Source organism: Melitaea cinxia, chromosome 7, assembly GCF_905220565.1.
Source record: "Melitaea cinxia chromosome 7, ilMelCinx1.1, whole genome shotgun sequence".
NCBI lineage: Eukaryota > Metazoa > Arthropoda > Insecta > Lepidoptera > Nymphalidae > Melitaea > Melitaea cinxia.
The window spans coordinates 6,146,270-6,173,118 of NC_059400.1; the positions used below are offsets into that span (position 1 = coordinate 6,146,270).

The 26,849-nt window shown below is 34.7% G+C and overlaps 1 protein-coding gene and 1 long non-coding RNA gene across 2 annotated transcripts in view; one reads left to right on the top strand and one right to left on the bottom strand.

The window, feature by feature from the left end:
* The window catches only part of LOC123655269 (PH and SEC7 domain-containing protein), a 39,712-nt gene extending 15,345 nt beyond the window's left edge, over window positions 1-24,367 (top strand). The window contains exons 2-20 of the mRNA XM_045591084.1: window positions 1,309-1,375; window positions 2,401-2,454; window positions 3,777-3,864; window positions 6,378-6,626; window positions 7,584-7,700; window positions 8,361-8,469; window positions 10,899-11,074; window positions 11,305-11,397; window positions 13,339-13,445; window positions 14,353-14,729; window positions 15,015-15,190; window positions 15,934-16,127; window positions 16,422-16,617; window positions 17,305-17,459; window positions 18,354-18,480; window positions 19,889-19,990; window positions 20,275-20,419; window positions 20,868-20,990; window positions 21,619-24,367. Of these exons, the coding sequence (XP_045447040.1) occupies window positions 1,309-1,375; window positions 2,401-2,454; window positions 3,777-3,864; window positions 6,378-6,626; window positions 7,584-7,700; window positions 8,361-8,469; window positions 10,899-11,074; window positions 11,305-11,397; window positions 13,339-13,445; window positions 14,353-14,729; window positions 15,015-15,190; window positions 15,934-16,127; window positions 16,422-16,617; window positions 17,305-17,459; window positions 18,354-18,480; window positions 19,889-19,990; window positions 20,275-20,419; window positions 20,868-20,990; window positions 21,619-21,738 (2,775 nt within the window). The 3' untranslated portion in view covers window positions 21,739-24,367. The remainder of the gene's footprint in view (window positions 1-1,308; window positions 1,376-2,400; window positions 2,455-3,776; window positions 3,865-6,377; window positions 6,627-7,583; window positions 7,701-8,360; window positions 8,470-10,898; window positions 11,075-11,304; window positions 11,398-13,338; window positions 13,446-14,352; window positions 14,730-15,014; window positions 15,191-15,933; window positions 16,128-16,421; window positions 16,618-17,304; window positions 17,460-18,353; window positions 18,481-19,888; window positions 19,991-20,274; window positions 20,420-20,867; window positions 20,991-21,618) is intronic.
* Window positions 24,368-26,112: 1,745 nt separating this feature from the next.
* Window positions 26,113-26,746, bottom strand: LOC123655270. Its single transcript, XR_006743368.1, has 2 exons — window positions 26,463-26,746; window positions 26,113-26,388 (listed from the first exon to the last, which is right to left on the bottom strand). It is a non-coding gene; the product is annotated as an uncharacterized LOC123655270 (long non-coding RNA).
* Window positions 26,747-26,849: the final 103 nt, after the last annotated feature.

Consider the following 26,849-nt stretch of genomic DNA (forward strand, 5'->3'; position numbering starts at 1 on the left):
TCTGCCAATAAATAATCATTTAATAGTAAACATGTTTACAAGAGTATTATTATTTTAATTTACTTAGTAACGAAAATAATTATTAATTAATGGACACGAGTAGTGTAAGAGAGACGTTTAAATTATTTCACGGTGGCTTTTAAAAGTCGGAGTAGGTATAAAGAGTAAAGAAATTCGACAATTATTATTAAACTAGCGTTAGCTACAAAAACGGTACTGTTCAAACTCGCATGTTTACGGGTTATTGCTATTCATATAATCAGTTGAGTAGTATGTACTCTTATTTGGGTCCGTAGGTACCTATACTGCACAAAGTTTAGATGGATAATGGACAAAAAATAAGAATATTTTTAACATGACCAACTCGTAACAAAAACTAACGTTATGTCTTCAAGTGTTATGTTTGGTGTTGAAATTAAGAATTTCGGCACTGTCTCGGTTGCATCTGCGTTGTTTTCTTTTAGTCTTAGGTCGCTGAGCCACGTCTAACATAGCATAGATAGATGTCTTAACATATTTCCAATACCTCATGCAGACATTTTTTTTTTCTTCGTCTGTTGCATTAAAATATTTATAAGAGAAACCAATTATTAGAGACATTAATCGCCTATGTAAGGTTTATAATATCTTACTTTTTTTTGTACATATTTATAATCTTATTTATCATGACATTTCCGTTTCATAAACATAAGTTTTCGTTCGTTTCTTGTAACAAGCGAACTTTGAGATTCATTGAATGTCGTTGAGATAGGATACTGCAGGAATGTCTTTCTAACAATATAGAGCCACCCTACTGTAGAAATATCCTTACAGAAGATCACAGCCAAATATATAATGGAATGGGCAATCAAGCGGTTAGGGTCGGCAATGTGATTGTAATACTCCTGATATTACAGGTGCTTTACTAAACTAACCACTTACTATCAGGTGGACAGTTCGCTTGTTTGTTGCCCAAGTGGGATCAGAAACCCTTTCTGTGAATGGCTGTAGCCGTGGATGGTGTAAGCTGAAGGTATAAAGGTCCACGAATATGTCGCCACGCAAATGACCAGCCACGTTGATATAATGCATATGATAATAATGGACAAAAATCGTGCATTATAAATGTATACATATATTGAATGATTATATTGGAAAAAAAAATTATTCACATACAATCGTACTATACACTCGAATCGTTAAAAAAATGTATCTCTTTTAATTATTGCTGATGTTGAATTGTCTTCTGCACAAGTAACAAAATAATGTAAACACCGAGTTATATTTTAGCTCAGGAATAAATTCATGAATCCGCATGTTTAATTACAGGTCGAAGCGGGAGATGTACTGCTCAAGGTTAATGGGACTGATGTGAACCGGTTCACTACCCGAGAAGGTAAGGAATTTGCCATTTATCACACATGACACATTATCTCCGAAACATGCCTATCGATGATAACTCGTTGAAACTAATTGACGTCGTTACCCGTTACTGACCACGAGGCGTTCGTACAATAGCGCTGTTACTATTTGTATATTATCGTTTATTATATCTCCTAATTTACTAACGAGTAATCACTCGTAATAATGGTGATTGTTGAAGGGATTAGTTAAAAGTTTATTTGTAGGTGAAACAAATAAGACACTTAGGAATGTTAGTCTGATATTTAAATTAGCTTGGTGCTGTACCATTAAAAAAGTTAATCCATCTTTATTTTTTTGAATATAACATTAGTCTTAAAAATGGCCCGTTTTCAATAATACCTGATTAATTGGCCTTTTTTTAATAAATACCTTTTAAGTTTTATAAAACCTAGTATAGAATTTAACTAATTTGTGGAGTTTCGCAAAGATAATAAAATAAACATTAAGTAACATTTAAAATATTTCCAGTGTATTTAATTTCTAAATAATTCTGCCTCATTTATTAGATAGCAATTCAAAAAAAAATAATTTGTCAAAGATAAAATACTTAAATGACTATATCTATGTAATATATGTTTGTCAGCAACGAGAAATAAGTTTCGTATATTAGAGCATATCTAGTTAGACCTCTACGGCGCTATTTGAGGTTGGTAATTCAAAGATCGCGTTATGAACGGCCTCTCACCAGCACTCCGCACCCGACACGCAATCACATAATTCACATTAACGCTTACTCTCCTAATCCAGCCCTGTCTCGAAAGATTCTATGAAAAAAAATAATTTTTTTATTCATAAACGACTTTCCCTCATTGTGGAAAAATAGAAATTTTCGCTCCGACGATAGTGATCAACATTTTATAGATAAAACTCCTTGCACTACTCCATGTTTGTGTTGAATTCATTCATTTGAATGGCATTTCTTAACGTAATCTATTACCGATGAGATGGCATTTTTGAGATAAACGCCATAATTTGAAGGATTTTATTTTGTTTCAGTGCTAAAATGCTTGCGACTATCGTCGGATCCCGTCACTTTACGATTAAAAAAGGGTGAGTCTATCAGTGAAAACATCAATAAACGCTTATTAAATTTATATGTCGGTTGAACTATGACATTTAATACGAACTTTGCGGTTTCCGCTAGTAAAATTCGTGTGTCCTCGAGAGTATCACTCAAAGGAAATGGATACGATTCCATATATTCTTGGGTCAAAATGTAATGAAATGAAAATGCATTTAGGCTTATTGATCCCTCGCTGAAAATTATTTATATTTTGGCTATCTGAGAGGAGTTATTAGACTTTTTGTAAAAGTTAGGTTATGTTACAATGTCTATAAAAAAACCCGATCACTAAGTTTTTGTAGCACTAATGTTTATATTTAGTGAAGAATGTTTGCAAACTGATTACAAATATTGATATACACTTGAAACCATAAATAAATATCAGGAATGGACTTAGAATGCATCGGAAAACAGTAAACACGAAACGAGTGACGGACACAGTATTACTGTCAGTCAGCTGTCAAAGCTATCATTAAAAATATGATTAATTTTAAATCAATACGAAATCGATAATCATTTTGGTTTATCAGATATTAATTGATATTTTCGCTATTAATGTAACTTTATTTAAATGCACTTTATTGTTTACAGCTTTAATTGTGCATCTAAATACCTTGAGTTAATTAACTAGTGCAAACATTTTCTTTTTGAATTCTGTAATCGATTATAGTTGAACCGATACCCAAATAATTTGACAAAAACTATTTTTTCTCATTTTTCTCCGCTTTCAGATTCAGAATTGAGCTGATATTTTATATTTTAAAATAAAAAAAATATGACCATTTTCTTAAACCCTCTACTCATTACATTTTGGCCCAAAAGTCCCCATCTCCTTTACGAAATAAGTCGCAGCAAATAAGAGTGGCGATACACCGAGTAACTTTATAGGGGACTCCCGGGATTCGACCTGGACTCCCCTAACTCACGAATATCTAATGTTATAATAAACTTAGTGAATGGCATGGATTTAATACTAAATTAGTGCAATTCGGATGTTGGGTTACCTATTTAATAAGATTGAAAATAATATTCCATACGCGTTTGCCCAAACCTTTATTTGTACTAGACGGATTTCGTGGTTGCACTCGCGTTAAAAAATATAATCACTGTAGTTGTAGCGTGATATTTTAAAGCCTACTTACTTCGAGTTAGTTCGGTTTTGTACTGGTCGAGTAATTATTAAAATTGTTCCAGTATGTAGTATGATTAATCTGTAACAAACATTTTTTTAGAAACAAAATTTAAATGTAAATAAGTATCGATAATACTCTTTGGTCTAGGCAAAACCTTTTCATATAGTATGTTTCAGACCCACAGATCAAAGCGAACGTAAGGCGCTATCTGTCCGCTGCCGCAGAGCGTCGCACTAGCGCCCCGCAACGCATAAAACACGAAAAGTGAGTGTTCTATATACTATACCAAACCAATGCACCCAACTTCGTCGGCGAGCTTCTCTATAATAAAAATGTATTGATCTAATATATTTTTTTTGCATATAAACTTACAGGTTAAATAAAACATTTGAAGTGATTAAGAAGATTCATATTGAATGTAAATATCGCAATAAGGACTGTCTAGGAAATAATACATAGAAGATAGATTTTAATATCCACTAGTTTTTTCGTTATACACAGACGATTGACCGCTATAACTTTATTTAGATAGTTTAAAATTTTAAAATATGGCTGTCATTCGAAAATCCATTTCGTTAGAGATAGGGCCGGTAATTGAAAAGTCATAAACGTTATATTTACATAGGTTTTATTTTCTAACATACCTCGGATACCCTCAAGTTATATTTAGCCACACCTCGAGTAATCGAATAGCGACCCTCGGTAAGTTTGACAGGTGACATCCGGCCGCGATAACCGATAGCTCGTGCCATATGTGTCGCAGACGGCCACCCTCACCCTGCACTTTTAACGAGTACCTATAACAATGCGTAGGAAACGTCTACTATCACTCTACTGGTATACACTCGAAGACAAATGGTTTTGACTCGTGATTAGAAAAAATTAGATTAGGAAAAGACTAAAAGAAATATCGATGCTACAATGGAATACGACGCCTCCTTGATTTATCGTCGTTCGTTATACATAAAGGCAATAAAAAAAATATTAAAAAAATATAATTGTTACATTACTAAAGCAAATTATAAAAAAATGTACATCTTTCAGTCATAGTAGTTAGTACCTCATAAACAGAAAATTCCCAAAATTCAGTTGACGTAGTCAAAGTATACTAAAGAACATAATGCATTTTTCATTTTATAGATCACAATGTAATTATATCATTAAAAACTTATTATTAGCCGGAAATTATACTGCTATAAATTTATTTTTTCACTCGTCTGTGTGACTCACGAACGAGACGATTGTTTTGACGGCCGTAACAATTATTCGCTCTATTCTATTTACTTTTATCTTCCTGTATGAATGAAATTTCATTTAGGCTAGCGAGGCTGCGGCGGTCGGGACAGTGATAGCAATTAATAAAACCGCTGACCCGGTTACTGTAATGAATATATGATATGGAAGTCATATGCACGGGCTACGTTCCAATTACGATCACGTCACAAAATTAACTAATATTGTAATTATTACGTCACAATTCAGTAATATTGTTGTCTTTATACTAAAATGATAAAAGTGAAAATTTAGTTGAATGTTTGCTACTCAATCGATGATGAAATTTGGCATGGATACATTATGTATTTGTTTTTGTTTCACACTGACTAAGAAAGTGATCGACTTGATTTTTTTTGTAAAGTGGTGATATCATGATTTAGTTTAGCGGTCAAAGTATGACATAAGCCACTTTTTATCCTGGAATCCTATTCTTTTGGAATAGCATAACAATTGTATTCCAGTGTAACTTCACACTTATAAATATTGAAATACTCGTATCTACTACACAAAAGAAATCTCAGAAAACAGCTAGTATGAAAAATAGTAAACTTGACTTGTTGGTTATGCGTTTTTAAAGGTTTTTATTCTTAGAATTTACTCACCTTGAGGGATAATTGACACAACGAGGAGCAATAAAATCGATGACACTTTATATCGATCGCCAGACTTCGCTATAGCTAGACACTAAAATATGTAATTTTATCTATATTTGTATCCTTACGATATAGTGCTCATGCCCAGCGAACTTATCTCAACCAGAACCTTCTCCGTCGGCATTGTTTGTATCTTTGAAACGATTGCTAGTCAAAATACGGAGCAGCCCGACTGGGGTAGTAAGTACCTCGACATTCAAGCAGGGTTGTGTTCCTGTTGGTGAGTAAGGTGACCAGAGCTTCTAGGAGGAATTGAGGATAGGGTCGGCAACGCGCTTGCGATGCTTCCGGTATGTTGCAGACGTCTATAAGAGACGGTAATCGCTTACCATCAGGTGAGCTGTACGCATGTTTATAGTTATATATATAAAAAAACTGAAATATCAAACTTCTAAATTTATATTTGATATATTTTTTCCGGATTTTATCGCGGTTTATTAAGTTTTTTTAAATGCCCGACGTTTCGGATACTTTACAGCAACCATGATCACGGAAGGACTGAGGTGTCTGTCAGACGTCCTAACGTTAGGACATTTAAAAAATTTAATAAAGTACGGTAAAATCCGAAAAAGATTTTTTATTAATTTTTATTACTATATAAATGATAATATTTCATATCAACTTTTTCGTACAAAAAACATTACAAAATCTAATAGACCAAATTATTTTAAAAACCATATCACTTAAAATTATCAACTGCTTAAAACAAATGATTGCTAATTACTAGTAATCCTATAGTAAAAACTTGACGAAAATATGCGTCGAAATAATTTGCTACAACCATTCCGATTTAATTAAAAAGATAAATCTCACCCGGTTTGTTATTAGCAAAACATAAATCTCACATAGATCAGGATCACCGCCGTCTAGTAATTCGAACAGCAACTCGTCGAGCAACTCGTCGAGCAACGGATCGGGCGTTCAGTCGGGAGAGAGTTGCGAGGCTCTGTTGACTGAGGACAGAGAGAGGCGGCCTCGCGTCACTCAGCCTAAGTTCGAGGCCTACATGATGACCGGCGACCTCATGCTCAACCTGTCGCGCGTGGAGCATCCCCATCACAACCACCACGCCCCCACGCACCGCACGCACTACCACAGGTACATACCGCAATCGACATAACAGTCAATCAACTGTCTAATCCTACTAACTATCGATAAAAAAATATATTGAACGTTAATAACTCACAGCGTGATTAGATACAGCTAAGATAAAGCCTCTTCTTCTACAAAGGAAAACTATATATATATATACATATATATATATATATACATATATATATATATATATATATATATATATATATATATATCATCATTATCATCATTACAGCCTATACAGTCCACTGCTGGACATAGGCCTCCACAAGTTTACGCCAAAAATAACGTGAACTCATGTGTTTTGCCCATAGTCACCACGCCGGGCAGGCGGGTTGGTGACCGCAGTACTGGCTTTGTCGCACCAAAGACGCTGCTGCCCGCCTTCGGCCTGTGTATTTCAAAGCCAGCAGTTGGATGGTTATCCCGCCATCGGTCGGCTATATATATATATATATATATATATATATATATATATATATATATATATATATATATATATATGTTCTATACTAATGCATATTATACATTTGAAAAATGTTTATTTGGACGCGCTAGTCTGAGGAACTACTAATTCGAATTGACAAATTAGTTTTGAGTTGGACAGTCCATTTATTGAGGAAGGCTATATGATATTGTAGTACGTCTATCCTCAAATTAACGCGAGTGTAGCCACCGGGCACAGCTAGTAGTTCATAATCTAGATTAAAATTTCAAGTTTAATAATACTTGCGAAACGCAGAAATTTTCCTTCAAAAGGTTTCCTTACCATATTTTGGATTATAGCAGTAACCAGACTATGTCTTAAATAATAATACAGTTGTAGGCCGAATTTGCACCTGCGGCCACAGCTTGTGTATATAATTATATATATGTTATATGCACAACACTAAAACAACCTCTGTAACAAAATGACTCGTGAAGCTTATTTACATAAATATTGATGACATCTTTCGTTAGATATAATTCAACGCCCGCGTCACCGAGTGAAAATCGCCTGGCCGCACGCGTCGAACTGTCGCAGCGGCACAACTCATCGCCAGACACGGGTTTCGTCGGCGACCATGCTAGCAAAATGTAACACATTAATATTTATTTACATAATGTATTCATTGAAAAAACGTGAATAATTCATTAATAATACCAATAAATACATAAGTGATAAAGTTTCCACATATACATTATGTATGTTTAAAATCATGATCCGTTGGCGCGGTGGTCCTAGCGATTGGCTAATGCGCTAGCGCGGTTTCTATCCCACACATGACAAATGTTTGTATAGGTCATATATGTATTAACACAGGATTTACATCCTTCTGTGGATATTGAGTGTTAAGCAATTATTACATATTTACTAAAATAGTGGTAGTCCAGTGGCGAAAATTTGGCCATAAATAACTAATAAATGAATTTATGATGGCTATGTTTGACATTCAGTAGAGACAAACAATAATCCATTCGCAATTTGACAACAGACTAATCATATTTCATACTCTAATCGCAATTTACTCATCGAATCATCATATTTCATACTTCAATCGAAATTTAATTCTCGTTCGCGCAATTTTTCTAAAAAGGGGGTACAAAGTTTTTGCTTCATGTATTAATATTTGGATATGAATTACCTACCAATAAACTATATATATATATATATATATATATATATATATATATATATATATATATATATGCGTTATATTTCGATAAGTGTAATAAACATTTATTATGTTACTACAGGTTCAACTCCCAGCCCGCGTCCCCAGCGGGAGGTAACGCTTCCTCTGCAGAAATGGCGACGCGCACACAACATATCGTACGGACTTCGAGGTCTGAGGATCACTTACAGGTGAATTGATATGTCTTATTAAAATGGATATATAAGGTACGATACAAATCCGCCTTTATATGTTATGTAATATATTCCCAAAGTTTCCGTCCTTTTACATTACGCTTCAGCCTGTAATATCCCACTGCTGGGCATAGGCCTCTTTCCCCATGTAGGAGAAGGATCAGAGCTTAATCCACCACACGGCTCCAATGCGGGTTGGCGAATAATTAAAAATGATCGTCCGCAAATTTAAATTTCTGAACAAAATTTATTTACATGCATTTACTGAGTGTTGTTACTTCAATATAGTGATAGTTTCTAAAAGTAATAAATATTGTTAATAGTATTATAAATATTAAGTTACTTTCACTATACTTTACTTTCCTATGTTGTTAAAAATAGACTTGTAGAAAAATGAACTTTAGTTTTGAAAATAATCATCTGAATTAATTAAGATACATAAAATCGCCTGTTCTTATGCAACTGAACAGCTTTGTTTTTAAACATATATTTTTTAATGAAAGGATATCTTTACTATTTGACGAAATTTGCAAAAATTAGAAAATAAAACTACAATCCAATGTTATCACAAAGTACCTAAATCAAAACAGCTTTATTCAAAAAGGCTCCAAGAGCACTTTCGAACCGTCATCTTGCAAATTAAAATTTTAAAAATAAATTGTTATTTTTGTAAAAGTAAAGCCACCACCGATTCGGAATGTAGATTCTGCAGAGAAGAATCGGCAAGAAAAGGCATATATTTATATACTAGCTAACCCCGCAAACGTCGTTTTACCATATATGTTATTATCACTCTAAATACCCCCCCCCCCCCCCCCAATAACTTAAGGGTATAAAAACTAGATGTTGGCCGATTCTCAGACCTAACTGATATGCACACAAATTTCATAAAAATCTGTCCACCCATTTCAGAGGATTTAACTAACATTGTGACATGGGAAATTTATATATAAGACTAGCTGACCCCACAAACGTTGTTTTGCCATATATGTTATTAAACCCCTTAATCCCCCCCTCCCCCCTTTTTAACTTGGGGGTATGAAAAATAGATGTTGGCCGATTCTCAGACCTACCCGATATGCACACAAAAGTTCATCAAAATCGGTCTAGTCGTTTCGGAGGAGTATGTAAACTAACATTGTGACACGAGAATTTTATATATGATTTCGACGTAGAACTGAAATGACTTACGATCTGATATTATTCTTTTCATTGCTTATACAGTTGCGTTTTTTATCGTTCAATGAATAATAATTAATGTACTATGAATAATATGCGCACTAATTTATGAGACGTGAAATGAATTCGTTACTATCACTTGTTTCTAAGTCTATGACTCAATCAAGTTCGTTTTTGATTATGAGACATATTAGGATCATTTATAAATTCTTAAGGTATAAAAAATACCGTCTGTGTTTGCTCTTGAAACAAAACATTATATTAAAATGACTTAAAATAACATTTTTATGTTACCTTATTACACAATACATATTACATAGTATAAAGATACATAAATTAACTATAAATATAACCTTGTATTGATTTTCAATAGTAAATATCAACAGAGAATTTTGTTGTGTAGGAGTTTGGAACTTGACAATACTTGTTATTTATGTCCGTAATTAATTTCTAGTTAGCGTTATCCTCTGCCAAACAGTAAAATATAGGTAAAATAGTATAGTGGTAAAATTAAAATGCTAACAATAAGTCGTATTTTTTACTGTTAGCAATAGATCGTTGATAACAACACAAAAACATTAGAGTTTTATTACAAATAAAAAAGAACAAGAACATTACCTTACATACCATTATAATTGTCTGCTACAACATTAATTCTCAAAATTTTATTCAATTTTAATTACTATTATTTTATAAACATTACGATATTTTCGGATATACATATATATGTGTTTAACAGTTAACTATAAACAACAACAACAACTATTATATCATTTCGCGTAAAAAAATGGTGTTTAAAAATATGAACGAATTCGTGATGAAGTATCGGCGCATCTCAAACTTTTTATTACTATTTAAGACACGAGAACCATCTATCATGGCCTATCTACATCAAAGATTAGTTTTAAAGATGCGACGTTAACAGTTGATATTTATTTATTTATTTGTACAAGAATCCACAGCTACATTCTATGTTTCTTGAACCAATACAGAGTATCTAAATAAAAGCCAATTTTGGATTTTACATTATTTAAATTACACAGTTAAGATAGACAAAGTTGAGTTGAGGTAGTAAAACACAGTTACAATAAAAATGAGAAATATATAAAATGTAAAATATCCATGGTCAATAATGTGTAGATATGTATGTGTAATTTTGTGAGTGTATACACACACGCCTGTGTATTTGTAAGTGGGTGTGGGTATGGATAAGTGACATAGTATGGATATGATATCATTAAGTGTAGTTTCGTAACGCGTTAAGAGCATGGCGTAAGTTCCAGAAGGAATCGTCGCTGAGCGCGGTGGCGGTGGAGATGGAAGAGGATGTGACGTCATCGCTCAATACATTGTTGGACGCGCGCCCCGACTCCGCTACACCCGCCACGTCCGCGCCACGTTCCGACTCCGACGAAAGAGACAGGTATCTCTCTCTATTTCCCTTCCTTTCTCTCCCTATCCCTCTCTCACCCCCCCTCTCAACAACAACCCCCCTCCCACCCTATCTCCCTCGCCTTCCCTCTCTCTCCCCAACCCTCTTCCTCTCCCCCCTCTCTCTCTCTCTCATACCTACATACATAATACTTAATAAGCATGTGTATAATATATGAACAATATAAACTTTGTTCTTAATTATTTTTTATTTTCTTTTAGGATCGTGTGGACGTATAACGCTCCGATATCTCAATGCAATGGATCGGCGGCCACGTCGAATTCAACATCCATCTCGGATGGAATGTCACAACGGTAAGTTCATTACATTACTATTTTATAAAATAGTCAAACTGAGAGGTTTCTCTTGTGTTTTCGTGCACAGTATTTGGAATCTCCTAAGAATTAATTATACTGACATTTCTTGATGTTTAGTGAACCACATGTTTTTAGTTAATTATTAACTCATTCATAATTATATGTACTGCTGTGCTTAGGTAAAATGCAATTAAATACAAAAATTGCAATCTGAGAATATTTAGTTCAAAGTTTTGAGTTTATTTAAGTGTTCGTTGGGATAGGGCACAGCAAGAAATGATCCTGCTCAAAGTCTGAAGCAGCCCGACAGGGGAAGTACCTCAATCTTTCAGATTATTACATCTGATCTCAAGTATTGTCGTGTTCCTGTGGTGAGTAAGGTAGCCAAAGCTCCTGGGGAGTGTCTGCATACTGTAATCGTTTATGATACGAGCTGAGCCATAAGCTTGTTTGCCGACCTAGTTGTGTAAAAAAAAATTTTTTTCTTTATATAAGTAGGTTAGCAAACAAGTGTATGGGTGGTAAGCGATTACCGTAGCCTATAGACGTCTGCGACACCAGAAGTATCTCAAGCGCGTTGCCGGCCCTAACCCCCAATCCTCCCTAGCAGCTCTGGTTACCTTACTCAACTACAGGAACACAACACTGCTTGAAAACAGTATTATTTAGCTGTGAACCTTTGTAAGGTCGAGTGACTTCGCAGTTCAGCTGCTCCATATTTTGAGCAGGAAATTTCCTGCTGTGTCCTACCTCAGTTATAATATTAGGGTGAGTTGCACTAAAACTCTACTCACAGTTACTGTTAAATTTAACAATAACGCGTTAGCGTTAGCGAGTAACTAACGAGAACTCGTTATTGTTAAATAACGAGTAATGGTTAGTTAGCCATTATGCGTTTGCACCATCAAAAAATTGTTAACGTTGTAGCTAAGTGCGTTACTAGTACAATGAGACATATATATATATATATATATATATATATATATATATATATATATGCTCTTGGAGCCTATTTGAATAAAGCCATTTTTGATTTTGATTTTGATTTAGGTAAATTTTTGCATACAGCAACACTTTAGACATATTATTACAGTCAATTTTCAATTCTCAGCTGTAAGTTTCATATTTTAACGTGCTATTTTTTCCATTGTTATTTCAAAGAAATCCATCTATGTATATATACTTCATATTTTGTATTGTTTTATAAATTTAATTTGAAATTCATAATTCACAAGCACAAGTGCTCAAAAATTAACTGAACAATGTAAGTTTATAAAAGTAATTTCGAAACTAACTCTTAAATAACTCTTAAACTCGTTCGATTTAATTGTCCTTGAAGTGATTTAAACAGTGATGATATTAAATTTAAATATTATAGCAAAAAACAAAGATTTAATAATAACGTTTTGGGGGTGTGAGGAGCAGGCTGTAAAGTTCCTCATCCACCATCGCAAAGGGAGGATCCTCCGACCAAACGGGTATTGTGTCTGGCGGGCTACCGGTTGTTAGCGAGTTCTTGTATATATACATACTCGATCGGTCTGATAACTTTGATATCGCGATGTAGGATATGTTAATTTTCTCTAATTTGTATGTCGCGAGATTGATGTCGTTACAACGTAGTGACGGAATTTGACATAAAATAAACGTTAACCGGCCAAAAGTGGTTGGTTATAGTTATCGTTAAATTATGACGTCATTTTAACCGTTGTCAGGTGGTGCAACGCATTTTTGTCGATTTAACGAAAAATATGACGTTAACGTGAGATATTTAACGTCAACGTCAATTGTTGCTAGTCACCCTCAGTGTGCCGCTAAATATATAAAAAAAAATACTCTGATATTGGCAAATCCGCAAGGTAGCCATTTCAAGAATAAGAATAGGTGTACCGCTCGTCGGCAATAGCCAGTAAACTGTAAGGCACCGCCCGTGCGCAGCTCGTCGTCCCCGCTGTCGCCCACGTCGGCGTCGTGGTCGGCGCTGTCGCCGCGCGCCACGCCGCCGCACCGCGCGCCCGCGCCGCTGCCGCACCGCGCGCTCAACGGTAACGCTCCGACCGACGTGCCGGTGATGCGGCCCGGGGCATCCCGCCGCTGGCCACAGGGCTCTCCGTGTGGGAGACGGGTCAGAGCTTGATCCACCACGCTGGGCTACTGCGGGTCGGGATTTGGATTACAACCGGGGCCGTCAGCTTATCGTGCTCTCCGAGGCACTGTGGAAAGACCGGAAAAAATGTTTGCACAAATATCTATCCCGAAAATGAACTCGTGACCGCCGCTGTTTAGCGCCGCGCGCACGCGCACGCACACACACACGCACGCACACACACTACTACTACACTAATGACATCTATGCTATTAGTATTGCCAGCTTTATATAGGTTCACTTCAGCCTATCGCAGTCCACTGCGAGGCCTCCCCAAGTGCACGCCAAAAATAGCGTGAACTCGTGTGTTTTGCCCATAGTCACCACGCTGGGCAGGTGGGTTGGTGACCGTAGGGCTAGCTTTGTCGCACTGAAGACGTTGCTGCTCGTCTTCGGTCTGTGTATTTAAAAGCCAGTAGTTGGATGGCTATCCCACCATAGGTTGGCTTTATAAGTTTCAAGGTGGTAGTGGAACTGTGTTATCCGTTAGTCGCCTCTTACGACACCCACGGGAAGAGAGGGGGTATCTATATTGTTTACTACCGTAACCACACAGCGCATATAGGTTATCGATCTAACATTAGAATTGGATAATTCTAGTTTTTCAGCGTAAGAAATAGTTTTAGAAAAATTTGAATTGTCAAAAACTATTTATTTTAAACTGTCCAATTATATTTGATGACCACCAAGAACTTAAATATACTCACACCCACACTGCCAGAAGACAAAAAAATTCAAATATCAATAATGTGCTATGTATCAACAATTGTTTCAACAATAAACAATGATTTTCTTTGTCCTTCTAGGAGATATGAGCTTATCCGAAGCGGTTTCGAATATATCTAGTCCGGACTACCAAGACCAAGACGACATGTTCGACACGGGAAGAGAATGTCCCCGCATGGAATTGTCCGACCCGTCCGACTCCGACTCAACGATACTAGTCTCTGAACCTTGCCACAAACGTGCGAAGTCTAACTCGACTTACTCCGACCACGGAAGTGACGTCACGCTCAACGGAGATCACAGTAAAGACTATAGAATAGTTATACAAGTGAAGGGACCAGAGAAGCAGAACGCTAATTCGAATGACACTGTAAATAATAATAATAATAATAATAGTAACTACGCACAAAATGGTAAAGAAAACGGTCATAACTCGCCAGAAAATCAAGGATATCAGGTAAGACAAAATTTTAATGAAATTGTTAGAAATATATATATAGGTACTCTAATTATTTTTAGGCCATTGTTTTGAAGCATCTACTAATTATTATAAACTAACTGACCCGGCGATTTTTTTTTTCTGTTACTATTTCTATTTTCTTTTACTATATTGATTTTTCAACAACAAACACGACAAAAAGGAATTAGGCGATTTGGTAAAGAAGTTCAAAAGTTATGCGCTACCCATTTCAATTTTTTATATTGAATATTAAATTAACAGTGCCTTAATGTAATATTCCAGGAGTTATGCAGCGGTTCGGACGCCGGTTCGGACGAAGGCTCGGACGGCGACTCCCTGCACTCGTTCCACTACAGCCCGAAGGCCGTTGACATTCCCTCGGCGGAGCGACTCGCGAAACGACTCTACCACCTCGATGGGTTTAAGAAGTCTGATGTCTCGAGGCATTTGAGTAAAAAGTTAGTTTTTATGTTTGTTTTTTTTTTTTTTTGTTGGTCAAATGTTATTAGCCAAGTGTCTTAGTTGGCAGTTTCTTGTGACTTCATATATAAAAAAGCAGGTACTCAATAAATTCATCATCATTTCAGCCTATCATAGTCCACTGCTGGACATAGGCCTCCACAAGTTTGCGCCAAAAATGGCGTGAACTCATGTGTATTGCCCATAGTCACCACGCTGGGCAGGCGAGTTGGTGACTGCAGGGCTGGCTTTGTCGCACCGAAGACGCTGCTGTCCGTCTTCGGCCTGTGTATTTCAAAACCAGCAGTTGGATGGTTATCCCGCCATTGGTCGGGTTTTATGTTCCAAGGTGGTAGTGGAACTGTGTTATCCCTTAGTCACCTCTTACGACACCCACGGGAAGAGATGGGGTGGCTATATTCTTTACTGCCATAGCCACACAACTTAATAAATTATTATATTGTAAATGATAATTTTAATATAAAGGTTAATTTCATCATCTTTATTTAATTTCATATCAATCTTAATGTAGAGATAATATTTATATACTCCTACGTTTAATACTCCAGCATCCTAGGGTCATTATTATTTATTCAACTCTTTACTACTTTTTTACTTTACTCAGTTACAACATTTTAGGTAACTTATATTGCCTACTTACTACTAACCTAACTACCTACTACTAACTTATTTAAAGTTACTTCTTCATTATACTGTTAACTTAGTTTTTTTTTTTGTAAAGCAATGAATTCTCGCGAGCTGTGGCCGAAGAGTACGTGAAGCATTTCGAGTTCAGTGGAGCGACGCTAGACGAGGCTCTGAGGGCGTTCCTGGCGCGCTTCGCTCTCAGCGGCGAGACGCAGGAGCGGGAGCGCGTGCTCGTGCACTTCTCGCGACGGTACCTCGAGTGCAACCCTGGCGCCTTCAACTCGCAGGGTAGGCCAGACAGTCCTCGTGACTAATTACTAAAGCGCAGGTTTCTTTTAATACTTACCCAATTTATCTTACACGCTAAAATACATATCTAAAATTCTTCCATCCAAAAATGTTCTTAAAGTGTAATAAATTCTGGGATATTAGATGCGATAATATTGTACGTAGCAGTGGTTAAATATATAACGGTTTTTTAAGGGAACGATTGTTAAGATTTTCTTGTTAAATTTAAATTAGATCCGTAGCAATATCAGTCTACAGCGATTACGAGTATTAAGTATTCCTACTTCGTTCCAGACGCAGTGCACACGCTGACGTGCGCCATAATGCTGCTGAACACGGACCTGCACGGCGCGGGCGGCGCCTTCCGCCGCATGTCGTGCGCCGAGTTCATCGACAACCTCGCCGAGCTCAACGACGGCGACAACTTCCCGCGCGACACGCTCAAGCACCTCTACCACGCGATCCGCAACCAGCCGCTGCAGTGGGCGCTGTTAGTTCTATACTCTATACTCTACACTGAATACAATGAGTATTAACAAAATTACACTCGATTCAAGTAAGCTTATGGAGGTCGGGTACAGCAGGATTATACCCTGCTCAAAATCTGGAGCAGCCCTTACCGAAGCCTCGACCTTACAGAAGGTCACAGCTAAATAACATTGCTCTGAAGTAGTGTTGTGATCTTGTGGTGACTAAGGTGACCTAGAGCTGGTTTTGCAGGCCTCTATAGGATACGTTAACCACTTACCATCAGGTGGGTTGTAAGCTTGTTCGCTGTCTTAATAATATTTAAAAAAAAAACTCAGAGAAGCTGAAGCTAACATCGATTCAACATATAGAATCTTCAGAAAAGAATTAGCAAGAATTGTAGTTACTCTTTAAAAACAATTGATTACTGTACTATACTACGCTACACTATATATGCTTTAGACGATAAAATGCAATGTGATGTGGTGACCTAAATGAAATATGCTTGTAAAAAACTAAACAAAACAATATGTGAAGTTCCTTGTTTTTAATTAATTAAAAGTTTTGTGTTTTCACAAATATCTATGATTGGTGTGCAAACAAACCTAGATTGAAACATACTATTAGATAAGGTTTCTGATAAAATTTAAGTATATAATATAATAACTATTTTTTTAATATTGATATAATTGACTTGATTTGTGTACAGAGACACAGAAGCAGCACCGCCTAATGGGGAAAACCGTTCAACAGCTCCAGTGGGTAGTAACCCGTTCCTAGATCTACCCGATCAAAGTCGCGCCGTCGAATACAAGAAAGGCTACGTAATGCGCAAGTGTTGCTTTGACGCGAATGGGAAGAAAAGTGAGTACTGTATTTATTTTGCATTCATAAACAAGCACAAAATAAACTTATGGAGCCTTTTTTTAAATTCAACATGGTCGGTGTTGGTTTGCATTTTAAAATACACTTTTAAAAAAAGCAGCTTATTGTGACGTTTTAGCAACCTATAATTTTCTTAAGCTGTCTATATGAAAATATTTTTGTGTATGTATAACCGCTATAAAGGCATATGTGGGGGGAGAATGACATTTCCGAAATGATTTTTGCTTTTTGTTTTCAACCGAGTTTCAAAAAGGAGGACGTTATCAATTCGACTATATTTTTTTTTTTTTTGTGTGTTTTACCTCATAACTTTCAAGTGGGTGAACCGATTTCGATGATTTTTTATTTTTTAATTAAAAGGTGGTGCTTAAATTTGTCATGTGGTCTCATTTAAATTTAAAGGAGATCTGACAAATACTTTTTAAGTTATCTCTAATAAGGTTTAATTATTTACTATTTTTTTGTTGACGTAGTATACCTCATGACTCCGATTTTGTTGATTCTATTTTTACTGAATGCTGGGGTTTGTTCTTTTTGAACGTGATTTACCTCGTAATTTTTGAGTTATCTGTCATGACCTCTCTAGTATTGCATATTTACTTGACTATTTTTTCGTCTACCTTCTTTGTAATTGAAGATCGGTCGATGTGATCGAAGCCAGTTTTTTTTTTTATTTGCTAGCAAACAATTATCCTACAATGCTAACCAAATATTTTCTAGTTATTTTAAAAGCGCTTTATTTTGTTGAAAGAATTTTTTTCCAAAATTATTTTATATATTTCTCGTTTTATTTTATGTTTTATGACTTATTTTTTGTAGTGTCTAGCTAACAAACTTTTTTCGTTTAAAATTTGAATAATATTTTTGTAACAGCACCTTTTGGCCGGCGTGGTTGGAAAATGTTTTACTGCACTTTGCGCGATCTAGTCTTATATCTGCACAAAGACGAACATGGTTTCAGACGAAGCCAAATGTCAGATAACCTTCATAATGCTATAAGGTAAACATAATACTATAATTATTTTTTATTATATTGATTTTACTTCAAAATTAATGTGTACAATAACTAAAGCAATTGTTAACCAATCTTAACCCTAGAAAGATAACGTTATTTTTTTGTATCGAAAAGATAAACATGTGCCTGAGAAGCACAAGTTTTAATACCAATTTACTTACAAACTAAGTAATATATATATTTTTTTTACTTTAGTTAAATTTCACATTAATAATAAATAAATAAAACACAAATATTTAAAGGTATTCATAATAGCCAGCATATTTTAATTATTTTTCTCTCAGAAACTAATGAATTATGATACAATTAGTCTCTAATTATGAAAAATACGGGAAAAAAAAATAATTTTAAACAGTTGCTGCAAACATCTTTTTTTATGATCACTACACGCGGTCTTTTACACGTTATACACGTCACCTACGACATTCCTTTATTTTATTTTTGTAAATAGCACTCTGGCTACAGTGATGCTGAACTTTAGCTACAGATTTTTCATCAGCCTCCTGAAAAAGTAGGAAGTAGGAATTTGTAACCTAGACCTCATCCTACCACCACCACCACCACTCAGCCTGAGTTGGTGACCGCAGTACTGGCTTTGTCGCACCGAAGACGCTGCTGCCCGTCTTCGATGCGACAAAGCCAGCCCTGCGGTCACCAACCCGCCTGCCCAGTGTGGTGACTATGGGTAAAACACGTGAGTTCACACCATTTTTGGCGCGAACTTGTGGAGGCCTATGTCCAGCAGTGGACTACAATGGGCTGAAATGATGATGATGGTGATGATGTGGTTTAAAGTCCACTAAAATAGAACATCGATGTACCAAGGGCTTGAACACTGGTATTTTTCATATCTTCAAGAATTTTCCTTTGTTTGACCTTATGATTTTAAAACATTCCTATAAACCATTCGAATTACTAATGATGATAACTTACTATGTTAACTACATTTTCCCATGAACATAAGTGAAAAATAACAAAAACAAAATCACGAAAAATCACTAAAGTTACACAAAAGATAAAAATGCGCCTCAGGCGCAACGCGTAGTCATAGCATGTAAACTATAGTACTTACTGAAAAGTAGTGGTCACCTGTCAGACGTGTTGACTGACAAAAGAGCTGGCACGGAAACTCAAGCTTAAAACGTGGCATGTTATCTTTCTGGGGTTAATTATATTCTAAATCTAGAGTTATTAATTACATTGGGTTATATGTCGAGGGTAATTTAATATGAATCTTGAAAAAAAATTTAAACCTTAAACAGTTGCATAAACTTATATTAGTGTATTTTGCTGATTATGGAAACAAGTGTATAATTACTGTTGTCATAGTTTGTGCATTTGTTTTAATGGAGAAATTCAAAAGCAAATATGTAAAGTTAACTTGTTCTTTTAGAATACATCACGCACTTGCAACGAAAGCTACAGATTACACGAAGAAACAACATGTGTTTAGATTACAAACTGCAGATCAAGCGGAATATCTTTTTCAAACTAGGTAATGAAACTTTTAAGGTTGCAAATATGTAATTTTTTTTTTTTTTTTTTATTAAATTTGTGCAATGCTAAAATGCAGAGTCCTAAATTACATAATATCATATTAAGTAATCATAAATTTACAAAATGGAATATGTTACTATTAGTATTTTACAAACCTTATGATAAATATCAAAAAACTTATATTAGTATACTTACTTGTAATAATCGTATTACGCATTATTTTTTATATACTATTTCTAATGTACATTTTTGTTATATTTACAACATGTTTAATAATTCCAGTGACTCAAAAGAGCTGTGCTCATGGGTGGAAACCATAAACTTCGTATGCGCGGCGTACTCTGCACCTCCATTGGCCGGCGCCGTCGGATCGCAACGAAAATTTCAACGACCGTTGCTGCCTTGCACGCACACCAAATTATCTATGGTTGGCGTAATTTAGTATTCATATTTTTTAATAGTATTCCTATTCATATTTAATGTAAGTCGAATGTGTGCAGGTCGAATATCATTAATTTTAAAAATAAGTAACAAACTTCTAATCATCCATTTCGCACAAATTATAGCGATTATAATAAAGCCAGTAAAAATAGCGTATTTTTTGGTCAACCTTAAACGTTAAATTCTTTTTTTACTGACCTAAATATCGATATGGACATACTTCTATGAATCTATATTTGAAAACTGAAGAGTATGTTTGTTTGTTTGAACGCCCTGACCTCAGAAACTACTGGATGGAATTGAAAAATCATTTTTGTATTGATATTGATATTTGATAGTCAATGTACTTTAGTAGGTATGTTTTTCTTCAAATTAATACGTGTGAAACCGCAGGGCTCAGCTAGTGTGTGCGATAAAAAGACAAATTGTTATAGCGAGAGCAGTTAACGGACCACGAAGAGCGCGCGGCGCGCTTAGAGGAGGAGTTGGCGGCGCTGCGGCACGCGCGCGACCACGCGCACGCCCCGCGGGACAAGGACCACTACCTCGTACACGAGGTGAACCATGCGCACCTTACCGACGATAATCATAAATATCTGCAATACATGCGCATAGCCGTAATATATACATACTAGCAGTGCCCGCAACTTAGTCCGCGTGGAATTTAACAAAAAAGTTATAGTTCAGTTCGCAGAGTTATGAAATTAAAAAAAAAAAATAGCCTAAGTTACTCCTTGCTACGTCTGCTGTCTACCAATGAAAGTCCCGTCAAAATCGGTCCAGCCGTTTCGGAGATAAGCCGGAACAAACAGACAGCCAGACGAAAATTGTACAATATGTAATTTTGGTATATGTACCATGTATACATCCATACGGTTACGGTCACCAACCCGCCTGCCGAGCGTGGTGATTATGGGCAATACACATGAGTTCGCGCCATTTTTGGCGCGAACTTGTGCAGGCCTATGTCCAGCAGTAGACTGCAACAGGCTGAAATGATGATACATCCATATGCATTTAGTAAAAAGACATTCTTTAGACTTGTTTGCTCTTTGTTTAATATATTTACTTAGACGTTTAAGACTTACAAAACAATCACGAGCTGCATGCAGAACGTTCTTGCTTCGTAACGCCACCCTAAATTCTAGACGATTAACCAGTTAATATATACATCTTGTGAAACAGATAAAGAGGTATCGTACGTACGCGTACGTGATGCGCATGCGCGGCGGCGGCGCGGGCGCGGAGGAGAGCGCGCCGGCGCTGCCCGAGCGCGCGGCGCACGCGCACAACCCGCCGCCCTGACGCGCCATGGCCCTGTTCGCCGCCTGCGTGCTCTGATGCTGCGCACACCCGCCCCGCCCCACTTCGCCCCGCGTGCCCCCTCGGCGATAGTATAACGCTGGGGGCGGATTTACCAAAATATAAGTCAAGGAAATGACAAATTAAAAAAAAAATGTGAGCATAATTTGTGCTCCGGCACGCGACAGGAGCACACGTCAATAACTATTATTTACCGTTAGGGGCGGACTTAGGGAAGAAGGGATATATCCGTGGGGCCTCCACAAAAGGGACAAAATAGACTTGGGACAAAAACTTTCAAATTCTAACAAGTAAACACTAGTAAACAACTTTTCGTTTAACTTTTTTTTCCGCTGTTTTACCTTCACCTATATAGTACTTTTTACAAACATGATTATATTGTTCTTAAATATAAAAAAAAAAATATTCATCTATTATAACAAAACTCGGGTGAAAAAAAATTGTTCATTTTATTTGGAAAATAATTTGGGAGAAAGGTTGTCCCAAGACCTCTAATCAGTCCTGTGTAGGGCTCGTAAAATTAACTCGAAGCCTAAGCTAGCGTCGTCGCGCGTCTCTATATGTGGTCAATGAATTGCCCCTTGCGATCGTAATGGTAAATTGTGCGCGTGAGAGTGAAACCAAAGTGTCACAGTTGATGCCCACCTAAATTCAGTGTTATTAAAGTGGATAGTGATCTAATTAGTACTCATAACGTGATTCTTATTTCTTTCTCATTAGATATCAACTTTTAATTAAAGTATTTAATTTATTGTAACAAATTGGGGATAGAAAATATACCTCATATTACAAACTTATAGTGTCACTCTAGTGAGATAATGATCTTACTCATGATTAACAATTGAAAAAGTGATATATTGATAAGATGAAGTATGAAAATATATGTAAATTGTCATATAATAATTATTAAAAGTTAGATAAATCTAATAAATAGTTATCACAAAATGTCTTCAACATTTACAGTTATAGAGTTTTGATACTGATAAAGAAATTCTTAAAATGTTAAAAAAAAACAATGTATTTTAAATTAGCTATAAATCATTTAATAATTTTATATATTCGTAAAAACTTATTAAAATCTAGTGTTTGTAATGTATCACTGGGACATGTATTCTGTTAGTATCAAAATTTGCTATAACTGTATTTGAATGAACTTTTCATGCATCTCTCTCAATAAATCTCAAAATACTTATAAATCAAATAAAAATTGTGGTATCAAGTGGATAAAATTTTTTATAATATAAATAAAATCACATTTTAAATAATAATTAAAGTTAGAAAAAAAAAATACAGAAATATGGTTAAATAATCATCGGTCTAGACAATTTTTTGTAATTCTTAAGTTTTTATGTAAAAAAAGGTTTCAAATTTGCCATAAGACTGAATGATATACTAACACCACATTCCATTGCGGTTAACCAAAATATTTGGGCAGATGCACAAAATCACACAATAAAAAAACTTTTATCTATTGTTACTGGGAATTATTTATGACTGACACTAGTGAGCTGAGTTATTGCTCATGAAAATCCTAAACAAATATTTTAGTTCATAACTTGTAGATATTTATATATAGATATTGCTGCAAACAATTTCTTACATGTATCAATATATTAATTTAATTTTTTGAAAAGTTTAAGTAATAAAAGAAATGAAAGGTTGCTGTGCCTGGTCATAAGACAAGTAGATAGTATAAATTTATACATTGCAATTTGTTTTTCATATAATTGGTAACACCTTAAATTGAGCATTGTTTAAAGTAAATATGTGAATTATATATATATATATATAATAAAGCCTATTCATCTAGTCCTGTCTTCCTCCAAGATATCTTTTATAGGTAATCATTATTTACTAATGACAAAAGCACTAATGGAAATGAATTCTAGAATTGAAGAACATGAATTATTTAAAAAAGATTTAAATGATAAGATATTATATTGAGAAACGAAAACATGAAATGTATGTGCTTATCAGCAAGTATTATTACTTTAAAGTTATTCATTAGTATAAAGTAATTTGCCCCATTGTATTCTAAAAAATAATGCTCTTATAAATGTTTATTAAGTAAGTAACGGTACGAAATCCATGAAAATATGGTTTAAATTACTCAAAGCATAATGATTCTATTTATTAGTGTATTTTTTTTTATAAATTGTTTACTTTAAATCAAACATTGATCATTCAGTATTGGCTTTAGTCTAGAATTTAGTATGTTTTTTTTCTCTCTATAGTTTTGTGGAATTATGTTTGAAATTATTTATCATTCCATTTGTTTTGTCATTAAAAAGTTGAACAGAACACTCTGTGGTGATAGAACATTTACTTATTTTGTTTAAGTTATGCCTTAATGCTTTCATGTAGATGTAATCAGTATGTTACTTGACTTAGGGAGAATTAATTACAATGTTGTAAATAGATTTTAAAGTGTTGAGACTGATAAGTGAAGTTATTTATTTCTTGTATAAATCAACCAGTGTCAAATCTTGGGGCTCATGTAAGTTAAGCACCTAGGATCATGATAACTCTTGAAATTATAAAGTAGTTATGATATTTGTATGTATGGAGGGAATCTTAAAAGTACAGAATTATAGTTTAAATTTTCAAGCAACTTGCTTAAAACAAGTTTCATTTACGATTACACAATCTTTAAAAAAGTAATGTGTTACTGTAGTATATTTTGACGAGCCATCAGTTTTAAGTATATTGTGTTGAAACACCTTTGATGCTTGTAGAATTTTTAAGCATCTGCTATGTTTTCTATTATTAAAACTTACTTTTTTATGATCAAATTTACATGATATAATAAAAAGTGATTGTAGATAGTGATACACAAACTGTAAAGGTGGCAGTGGCAAAGTAAATTTACCTTACATTATAGTTTATGACTGCTAAAAATAAAATCGCCTAAAAAGATATTTGTTATAAACAGAAAAAAAAAAACATTTTAATAAATAAGTGTTTTTTTAAGTTTTATTTACATACAAGTTACTTTTATTTTTGTATTATTTACTAAATTGTATAGTTTGATTAGTTTTATTTTGTTTGAAATAAAATGTTTGCCTTGAGCTTTTGAAAAGTTTGTGCTTTTATTAAGTTACATACAGAATTACAAAAAAAAATTTATATTCTTCTCTTTCTTTACTTTAGTGAAATAACAAAATTATTTATATAATTTATAATGCACGTGACAATGGCCGCAACTTTATCATATCTCATTAATAAATATAAAATTACCCAAACAACAAATGGCCTACTCATTAAATATCTAATAAAGATAGCACTTCAATGAACCTGAAAATTTGGTTTTTGATATAGCACTTCGTTTTGGAATATTATTTATAGCGGAAAAAAACATTCTTTGATTAGTTTCGTAAAACTTTTATACAAGTAAATCAAAGATCGCGGAGAAACATTTTTGATTCATTCTAGAAGTAAAATTACTTCTATATATATTAAAATGACCATTTACCTAACTCTAAAAGGACTTGTTACTTGAATATGTTGTGTAAATACGGAAAAATATAAATAATAAAAAAAAATAAAAAAATAATAATAAATATAAGTATATAGTATATCTACACATTGACCTTGGCATGCTCTATATCATAATAAATAAAAGGGCCTAAGCCTATTACGTATTTTTTATTTTTAATAATTTTAGAGAATACTCTCCTTTATATTACTACAAAGAGCGTATTTGTAATATAATGTAACTCCAAAAATATTTTTTCAAACACTATTTTACTGCAGTTCTAATCTTTTATTTAAAAACTCGCTGATACCCGCGACTTTGCCTGCGCAGGATTAGTAAATACTTCGAGTAGCTTATTCTCTTCTCAATATCTATCTCATACCAAAATTCATCAAAATTGGTTCTGCGACATAAAAATCAGTTTGTTACTACCAAATATGCATTAGAAATATATTATCAATTTTTATTGTATTTATGGTTCACTGTTTTTGCGATAATGGCTTAATCATAAAAGATAGATATATGCTGTCGCGGACTTTTTTGTAGGACTAATTAAGATAAACATTTCTCTTATACATTAAATACGTGTAAACTCTACAGTTTTTGCAGCGTACGCCAGAATAGCTCGCAAATGACAGATTTTTTCTGACTTATTTGACAATTATCGTTAAGTATATTTTGGACAATCACACACTATCTTTAAAAATTATAGCCTATGTGTTATTTTAATGTATAAGCTATAATTGTAAACTTTCATTAAAATCCATTCGGCAGTTTTTGCATGAAAGAGGAACAAACTTTCGCGTTTATAATATTATTTATATTTATATTAGTAGGACAAAGTTTTTGCAACATATTTATGTACATTTCAACAGCATGAGAAAGTTGCGATCATATTGTTGATTTATTAACTAAAAACTATCATTACAGCATATTACAGGTACTACCCAATTCGAAAGTAAAGCACACATAATTTAACATAAATAACAACATATAACGTTATCCTTGTGTATTCATTCAGTGTACAAGTAAAAAAATCCGTCTCTGCTACAAGGTTGCGAGTGCGAAGCGCCCGCGACAGGGGTGCCTCGTTCCATAAATTATTGCGACCACGAGGTACAGCCAGTAAGTAGGTGAAGCCGACGTCGTCGCCACATCTGTCCGGCACACACAAACACAGTAAATATAATATATCAGCGTTATGTACCTTACGCCTAATTAACCTGAATACCTCAGCTGAATACATATAACACAAGTGCGAGTTCCCGCCTGACTCGTAGCTCGTTGTATCCCACCATGCCCAACACAAACAAAGTTGCATACATATGAGGATGAAAAGGATATAGTCATATAGTCTAAAATATAATAAAAACCTAATAAATTTGTTTTGTATCCGCTCCAACATGAGACTATATTTGGTCCCAGATGACTGTGTTGCATTCCAATTGGCTTTTCACTAAAGCGTTATATAATGCGATAATCGCTGCTATATTCGTAAAATTACGAACAGTTCGTAAAAGGGATCCTAGCTGTCTGTAAGCCCTTTTACAGCACTTAATAATGTGATCACGAAACGTTAGTCTCGCGTTGAGAGTAATCCCTAAATCCTTAAATGACC